Source organism: Tamandua tetradactyla, chromosome 20 (assembly GCF_023851605.1).
Source record: "Tamandua tetradactyla isolate mTamTet1 chromosome 20, mTamTet1.pri, whole genome shotgun sequence".
NCBI classification, from domain to species: domain Eukaryota; kingdom Metazoa; phylum Chordata; class Mammalia; order Pilosa; family Myrmecophagidae; genus Tamandua; species Tamandua tetradactyla.
The window spans coordinates 3,408,343-3,417,848 of record NC_135346.1 but is presented as its reverse complement, the minus strand read 5'-3'; the positions used below and the strand labels follow the sequence as shown (position 1 = coordinate 3,417,848).

The 9,506-nt window shown below is 43.6% G+C and overlaps 1 protein-coding gene across 1 annotated transcript; it reads left to right on the top strand.

Annotated features, from left to right (window-relative positions):
- LOC143664866 (interferon-gamma-inducible GTPase 10-like) lies at window positions 1–6,986 on the top strand. Its single transcript, XM_077138276.1, has 2 exons — window positions 1–342; window positions 2,847–6,986. Exon 2 carries the CDS (start codon window positions 2,868–2,870, stop codon window positions 4,173–4,175), a length of 1,308 nt encoding a protein of 435 aa, XP_076994391.1. The 5' UTR covers window positions 1–342; window positions 2,847–2,867; the 3' UTR covers window positions 4,176–6,986.
- The last annotated feature ends 2,520 nt before the right edge of the window (window positions 6,987–9,506 follow it).

Here is a 9,506-nt window from a genome sequence, read left to right as displayed (position 1 = left end):
TGCTGAGAAGAGGAGAAACGGAACTGGGCGTTCACTCTGAATGTGCTGACCACTTTTTTCTCTCCAGGGGATTAATTTCATGCGTGCTTGGGGCCTGTGTGGGTGTATTTAAGTCCTACCAGCTTCTTATGCACCATTCAGCCACCCAGAGGGACAGCCAGCTCCTTTTGTCTGCATTGACTACAGGGGAACTGATCTCACAGGCAAGCACAGGTCTAAGGTGGAGGAAGTTTTCTGTGGGCTGCAGAAGGCAGTACACCAGACTCACCACTTTCTGCCCCTTCAAAGGGAGCATTCAGAGTTCATCTCTGACACCAGAAATCTCTTTTCTCTCAGGATCTGGTAAGTGAGAAAACCTCTTGGATTGAATATAGGCCTCAAAGGGACACTGTAGGTCAGAGGGTGGGTGAGACTGTATGCTCAGTTTAAGGTCAGAAACTTGTTTTTTGTTTTTTGTTTTTTTTCTTTCTATTATTGTTTTAATTCTTATTCTGTTGTCTTTTTATTTCTTTTTCTAAATCGATGCAAATGTACTAAGAAATGATGAATATGCAACTATGTGATGTTATTAAGAATTACTGATTGTACATGTAGATTGGAATGATTTCTAATTTTTTTTTTAATAAATAAAAAAAAAAGAAAAAAAAAGGTCAGAAACTTGAAAGGCTGATAGGCAGGATGGCTGGAAGACTGTGGCAAACCATCCAGAGAGCTGTTCATTTGGGGACAACTCCAGTAGCCAACATTAGAGCACATTTAGTTCCCTGCAGTACGGAAGGAACATGAAGAAGGCAGGGGTCCCCAGTGTGAGGGAGAAAGGGAGGCAGACAAAGGAGTAAATGAGGAAGAAAGAATCGAGCAGATAAGTATGTCAGATGGTGATAAGTGCCCTGGAGCAACAGGAAGAAGAATAGGTCATGGGAAGGGACAGACAGGAGGAGAGGCACAAGATTAAATGGGAGGTGAGGGAAGCCCCACTGAGAAAGCAGGCAGAGAGCCTAGGGGATAACTGGAGATGCAAATGCAAAAAAGTGAGGAACAGATCTACATGTTGGAGGAAAAGCAATAAAGTGATCAATTTGAGCAAAATGAGAGGAGGGGAGGAGAATGGGTAGGAGGTGAATCTTGACAGGGCTAAGAAGTTGGCCAAGGAGGGCCTTTAAAGAGGGGGCTCTTCCCCTGAGTGAGACAGAAGGCTGCACTGGCTGTGAGCAAAGGGAGCTGTGGCCTGGCCCTGTGTTAGGAGGCTCAGTGGTTGCCCTTTCAGATTGTGCAGATGCAGGAGCAGAGGTGGGGCCCCTCCAGCTGACTCTCTGCAGTCATCCCAAGTGGAGGTGGTGGCTTGGAGGAGGGTGGTTGTGGTCGAATGGGTTGAAGTGGTTGGATTCTGGACAGACATGGAAGAGGAAGCTGCAGGATGCTGAAGTGGATGGAAGGTGAGAGGAAGAAGAATGGATGGATGAATCCAGGCAACTGTGAGGCCAGTGTTGCCATCACCTGGGTCAGGGAAGACTGTAGGGGTAGGGGATGAGGACAAAGTTAGATTGTAGCCCCACATAATTAGTCCAGACTGATTGTGGTGGAGATACACGTGGGAGGTGTCCAGCAGACAATGGAATATTTTTGTTTGGTGTTCAGGGCAGAAGCCTGGGCTGGGGTTTACATCAGAAGTAGGCAGCATGTACTTGGTGCTGGAGGACATTGAACTGGCTGAGATAACCTAGCGAGGGAGTGTAGAGGGAGCAGTGCTGGGGCTGAGTCCTGGGACCACAAGAATGACAGCAAATATCCTTAAACAGAGGGACTTTAACAAACCAGTTCCATAGAGGCCAGTGTGGTCATTTAACAGTTTAGTTTCCAGGCAGTCTCATTTTTAGCTGGGCCTTGCCTTCTCAGTCTCGTGTGTCTGCTCAGAATGAAAATACCTGGGCATGAGGTAGGCTGGGCATCGCCAATGGCCACATGATATTCTCTGAATGAGGATTTCAGAGATTATCAGGCCCTAAGCCACATTCTTTTGAGGGTGTGGATGGGTAACCTGGGAATACTTTTTCTTTTTCATGAGCTGAGCTGTCTTATTGAATTTGTTGCCAAAACTGAGTGTTACTTTCAGAAAGGTTAAAATATTAAGAAAATTTAAATGAGGTAACAAGGGCCTGTGGGTAGGATGGAGGGATGAGGAATTGGACATTTTGTTGAAGACCTGAGAGTCCCTTTAGGAGGGGCTGTTCTAAGGCACAGGTGCAGCCTGGGGAATAGGGACTTTGTTTCTTATTTAAATATTTATTTTTTATTAGAGTTTGTGGCTTTAGAGAACAATCATGTGTACAATACAGGACTCCCATACACCACAGTATTATTGAAGCCTTGCATTTGGCATGGTACATTTATTATGATGGATGAAAGCATTTTTTAAAAATTGTAGTATTAACTATAGCCCATGGTTTAAATCAGGGTTCAAAGTTTGTACAGTTTAGTTTCATGCATTTCAAAAATTTTATTCTAATACCATATGTAGAAGCTACCATTTCCTCTTTTAATCACATGCAGTTGTATATCTGTGTTTAATTTTGCTTACAATGTTGTTCTACCATCACCACTAACCATTACCAAAACATTTCTGGAAATCCAAAGAACAGCCCAGTGTATTTTTAGACTTATCTCCACACTGGAGAATAAGGAATGCTGCACAAAGGGCAGATGTCCAAGCCCTTAAATGGAAATGGACAATGGTCAAGACTCTACTGCAGGCTGGATCTGAGGCTCTGCCAGCCCTAAATGGCAAACCTCATGGCCTCAACTTGGTGTACTAACTCTTGGAACTTCCCTTTCTCTCCTCCCTGTAGCACCTTCTACTCTTCACTATCATGGGTCAGTTATTCTCCTCCACTCACTCTACCCCAGAGGCTCACTTCCTGGCTTCCAAAACTCATGAATTTTCAAAATATGCCAAGACAGGACAGTCAATCCTCTCTGAGGACACCATCACTTTGATTCAAGCCTATTTGAAGAACGGGAACATGCCAAAGGCAGTTTCTGTCATTAATGATGCTTTGAAAGACACTGAGAATGCCACACTGAGCATTGCTGTGACAGGGGAGACAGGGGCAGGAAAGTCCAGTTTCATCAATGCCCTGATGGGTGTGGGACCTGAGGAAGAACATGCGGCTAGAACTGGGATAGTAGAAACAACGATGGAGAGAGCGCCTTATAGACATCCGAAATTCCATAATGTGACCTTTTGGGATCTGCCTGGAATGGGGTCCACTAACTTCCCACCACAAACATATGTGGAGCAAATGAAATTTTTTGAGTACGATTTTTTTATTATCATTTCAGCAACACGCTTCAAAAAAAATGATTTATACCTGGTTGAAGAAATTAAGAAAATGCAGAAAAATTTCTACTTTGTTCGAACAAAAGTGGACAGTGACTTAGAAAATGAAAAAAAGTGTAAACCCAAGAGCTTTAATAAGGAGAAAATTCTACAAATGATTCAAGACGACTGTCAGCACAATCTGAAAAGGGCCAATGTGAAGGCGACTCATGTCTTCTTAGTCTCCAGCATGGATGTGTCTGCCTATGATTTCCAAGACCTGGTGACCACCATTCTGAAGGAGCTCCCAGCTCACAAGCGCTACATCTCCATGCTCTCCCTGCCCCATGTTACTGAGGTGGCCATTGATCAGAAGAGGAAATCCCTGCAGCAGAAGGTCTGGCTTGAGGCCATTAAATCTGGAGCAGTTTCCATAATCCCTTTTGTGGGCATCATAAGAGATTATGACGTGGAGAAACTGAAGGGCAAGTTAACCTGCTATAGGTCTTACTTTGGGCTGGATGATGCATCTCTCAAAAAGTTGGCTGAGGATTTGCATGTGCCCTTGGAACAGCTCAAGGCATGCATTCAGTCTCCCCATTTGCTGTCAGTGGAGAACAAAGATGAGTCCTTAGGGGAAAAGCTGTTGAAATATACTGAGATATTTTGCTCAGCCAATGGGGGACTAGCTGCTTCTGGTCTTTACTTCAGAAAAACCTATTATTTGCACGCTTATTTCCTTGATGTTGTGGCAAGCGATGCTAAAACTCTCCTTAAAAACCCTGAGCTTTTCACAGAAAAGGTGGACCCTCCTGGTAATAATAACACCATGTATTTGGAAATAAAGGAGAGAAATTGAGGTACCCAGGTGCTAATACTTCCCAGTTTTGGCATGGCATAGGAAGCTTGATGCATAGTGAAGAATTCCCACAAACAGCCCTGTCCCACCTGTCCCAGGGAGGACCGTAGACATTTTCACAATCCCTGGTGGGCAACCTCCACCTCAGTGACACTCATTTGAGAAGTCATCATTTGATGATCAGTTGAAAATTCACTAGAAGAGGTCACCATAAGGAAAGGAAATAAAAGGAATGATTTCTAATGCATACAATAATATGGATGAGTCTTGAAGTCCCATTTTCACTGAAATAAGTCAGGCAAAAAGGTCAAATATCTGTTGATCTTAATTACATGAAATAAACAAAATGCAAATTCAGAAAATCAGACTAGAATCCAGTTTACCCAGTGTCAGGCAGGGGTAAGGGGAATAAAGTTAGTATTTAGTTGATGCAGAGTTTCTGTTTGAGTGTGGTAAAAATGGTACTAATGCATAATTTAATGGAAGCACACCTTTATGACTGTAATTAATACAACTGAATTATAAATTTGAAAGTGAACATAATGGGAAATATTTGAACAACAAAAAAGAGTGAATCAGTATAAAGTAACCATAGCTGTTAGAATAGTGATAATACTATTGTTTCATCACAGTTAGTAAAGGTACCACATGAGGCAAAATGTTGATCCTAAAATATCATTGCAGAGGATGGGATGTATGGGAAGTAGGCAGCTGCTGCAATATTTTTTCCTGTACACGTATAAAGATGCTTAATAAAAGAACAATTTTCACACCGTCCAACCATCTTTCCAGTCATCCACTAGTCAGTCATTTCTTCACATAACACTTCCATTTCTCCTTGCCTAAGGAATGTAAAACCGTTGCAGGCATGACATTTTCACTTATAATTTTAGACCACCAAAGAAACACAAAATATTCAGGTATTTGCATGAAGAGTGACCTAGAATAAGTTATTTAAATCTCAAGAGCCTGTTATCTACATTTTGCAATGGCAAATGGATATTCTTTGCTGTGGTTCATGGTAGTAAGCAGCCTATTTATTCTGTCACTGTGATTTTCCCTTAATGAAGTAGAATATAGTAGAGAAAAACAGAAAACATTTATCGGGTTATTTTGTTTTGCTCTGAAAACATTATGTCAACATGATTAATTTCTTTATAAAAGGCCATGCTGAGAAATGAGGACATCTCACAGGTCCTTGCAGTTTCCCCATTCTGACAGTTCCTCTGGTCTCCCTCCTGACCACATAACCTTATTGAAAAGAAGCCACAACATAAAATTGCACAGGATATTTGGTCAAAAGATAAACGGAAGAAACCCAGACTGGAGCAAAATCTTTCAAGTGGTCTGGGAACATCCATAAGAGAATTCCAGATGCTTCACAGCTATCATCAGCCACTGCTTCAGGTGTCAGAGATATGCAGAAAGCTTGTGATAGAGACAGTTGGGGTCACCTACAGATTTCTAACACAAGACCCCCAGTCCTGCTTCTCTACCTTGTGGACCCTGTATCCACTCTTCTATGATGGGCACTCTGCCTGTGCCCATCATGTCTTTTACCCATCCCTCCAGTCAAGCTAAAATACCTATCATCAAATATCTGTTGGCCTCATTCCTCCCCAATAAAGAGAACAAACCAATGACTGCTCTGTGCATTCCAAGTCATTGCTCCTCAATCATCCTGCAAGATTCACAAGCACACTTCTTACTATCCCTATTTCCTCACAATAATTTGTCCTGTGTTTGTCTTCCCCACTGGACTTCTTCATCAATCGAGTGAGCCACTACTTCCATTAGCTTCATCCCTCTCTCCCCACCACTGGTCTGCTGCCCAGAACACAGCCATGTTCAATAAAAACTCATTGAGAGTTGGCCATAAAGTAGGCAAAGAGGGATTTTCCCTCCAGCATTTTCATGAAATTGGTGCATAGCCAGGTAAGTTTTTTGTTCTGCAAGTGAGGCTCAGTCTCCATATCTGTACCATGGGGACAGTTTTTTTCCCAGGGTTGATGAAATCAGGCATGGAACAGCTCCTGTGAAAAGATGCTGACAGCTCTTAGGTTATGTTCCTTGATGCAGCTTGGAGGAGCTGGGGTGCTCTACCATGATAGAAAATGTGTGGCTTGATCACTTTGCATTTCCAGCCATGTCTTCAGCTGTCTTTTTTTGAGGGTGAACTTTCTTAGAAGTCATCCGAACCCCATCTGCAACACTCACTCACTGTGTGATACTCACAGCATGGGTTTTTCCCACAAGACAGGGAATAAAGTCAAGACTTCCTCCGAGGGGTTGTTATCACTCCATGGGGAAACATAAACAAGTCACTCCATTAATGCATAGTGCACTCTGTGTATATAAGTCCTCTCTTATATTCAGCTCTCAGAAGCACTCCCATTTCCTTCTTGCACACACAACCACCTATCAATGGGAGGAACGCCAAGGGTCAGCAGAGAGCTCTTTCCAATTATTCAGTCTTACTGCTGTGCAACAGGTAGCAAATGATAGTGGAAAATGTGATTCAACTTTGGGAAATAGAGAAGGCATGCCCAATAAAAAAGGGAGTGCAGCAGATGTAAACTCACCTAGAACATGGGATTTTTGGCATTCTCTTCCTCTTCCAGGGTCAATTAAAAAAATCTTCTGATTCAACAGACTTCTAATCTGTCCATCCCCCTCTTTTAGGCACCATAGTTCAAATAGTAGTCAGCTTTTGATGGCATAACACTTCAAAAAGGAAAAGAAACCTCAGATGCTAAATCTAACAAAGTGGAATTTCTTATTCATGTTGCAGGTCTGTATCTCTGTTGGGAGCTGCTCAGCTATGTTCAATTTACTTCCCTTGCTCCCTGTAGCTGAGACTTGAAATGCCCTCTAAATTCTCCCTGGTACTTCCACCCTATCCGATTGGCCAAATCATGCCCCAAAGCCAAGCTTGAGGTCAGCAGTGGGGCAGCTGCACCAGGGGAGCATTTTATTTGTTTAGAGAGCAATATACAGTCCACCACAGCCATTAGTGTCTCCCTATGGACTGTGTGTTCACTTCCACCCTGCCCACTGGGTCAGCCCCATTTCCACTCCACAAGACGGGTTTAAAGCATCATGCTGCACAGGAACTCACCTTCCTCTGTCCCACTCCTCAGCAGCAGCAGCTATGCATGGCACTCTAATGATCACACCCTCAAGATCAATGGTATCCCCAGGCACAGATCTCCTCCAGCCTGTATCTGAGTGGTCTCCAGGAACCCTGTGGAGGCATGTGCTCCCTCTAGGATATGCAGCTCCCAGGTGGCTTGTACTTGCCCTTACCTGGGGACCATTTTTAGAAGGCTGTTCTACACCTACCTTATTGTCATGGTTAGGTTCACGTGTCAATTTAACCAAGTGGTGGTACTGTTAATCTCCCTCCAAGCCTTCCCCAAGGAAACCAATGGCCTTTTACCAGGGTAACTGTGCATTGGGGAAAAAGAAATAATCAGATATTTTAGGGATTATTAGATACTGGTTCAGATGTGACATTAATTCCCAGGGACCCAAGACATCATTTTCATCACCAGTCAGAGTGGGGGCTTATGGAGGCCAGGTGATCAATGGAGTTTTAGCTCAGGTCCATCTCACAGTGGGTCCAGTGGGCCCCTGCACCCATTCTATAGTTTTTTCCCCAGTTCCAGAATGTATAATTGGTATAGACATACTGAGCAACTGACAGAATCCCCACATTGACTCTCTTTCTCATGCAGTGAGGGCTATTATGGTGGGAAAGACCAAGTGGAAGCCACTAGAACTGCCCCTACCTAGCAAAATAGCAAATGAGAAGCAATACTGGATTCCTGGAGGGATTGCAGAGATTATTGCCACTCTTAAGGACTTGAAGGATGCACGGGTGGTGATTCCCAACACATCCCCATTCAACTCTCCTATTTGAACTGTGCAGAAAACAGATGAATCTTGGAAGATGATAGTGGATTATCGTAAAACAACCAGGTGGTAACTCCAATTGCATCTGCTGTTCCAGATGTGGTATCATTGCTTGAGCAAATCAATACATCCCCTGGTACCTGGTATGCAGCTATTGATCTGGCAAATGCTTTTTTCTCAATAGCTATTAGTAAGGACCACCAAAAACAGTTTGCTTTCAGCTGGCAAGGGCAGCAATATACTTTCACAGTCCTACCTCAGGGGTATATCAACTCTCCAACTCTATGTCATAATCTTGACTGCAGCGACTTTGATTGTTTCTCCCTCCCACAAGACATCACACTGGTCCATTATATTGATGATATCATGTTGATTGGACCTAGTGAGCAAGAAGTAGCAACTACTCTAGACTTACTGGTATAGCATTAGCACGTCAGATGATGGGAGATAAATCCAACAAAAATACAGGGGCTTCCACCTCAGTGAAATTTCTAGGTGTCCAGTGGTGTGGGGCATGTCAAGATATCCTTTCTAAGGTGAAGAATAAGTTGCTGCACCTGGCCCCTTCTATGACCAAAAAAGAGGCACAATGCCTAGTTGGTCTCTTTGGATTTTGGTGACAACACATTCGTCATTTGGGTGTGCTACTCTGACCCATTTATCAAGTGACTAGAAAAGCTGCTAATTTTGAGTGGGGACTTGAACAAGAAGAGGCTGTTCGAGAGGTCCAGGCTACTGTACAAGCTGCTCTGTCACTTGGGCCATATGATCCAGCAGATCCAATAGTGCTGGAAGTGTCAGTGGCAAATAGAGATGCTATCTGGAGCCTTTGGCAGGCCCCTATAGGAGAATCACAACACAGAACCTTGGAATTTTGGAGCAAAGTCTTACCATCTGCTGCAGATAAGTACTCTCCTTTTGATAAACAGCTTTTGGGCTGCTACTGGGCCTTAGTAGAGACTGAATGCTTAACCATGGGCCACCAAGTTACCATGAGACCTTAGTTGCCTATCATGAGCAGTGTGTTTTCTGACCCACGAAGCCATAAAGTTGGGTGTGGCAGCAGCACTCTATCCTAAAATGGAAATGGTATATACAAGATAGGGCCAGAGCAGGTCCTGAAGGCATAATTAAGTTACATGAAGAAGTGGCCCAAATGCCTATGGTCTCCACTCCTGCCACACTACCTTCTCTTTCCAAGACCACAGCTATGGCCTCTTGAGGAGTTCCTTAAAGTGACTTGAGAAGAGAAAACTCATGCCTGGTTTACAGATTATTCAACACAATATGCAGGTACCACCCAAAAGTGGATAGCTGCAGCACTACAACTCCTGTCTGGGTTGTCCTTGAAGGACAGTGGTGAGGGGAAATCCTCCCAGTGGGCAGAACTCAGCAGGGCACCTGGTTGTTCATTTC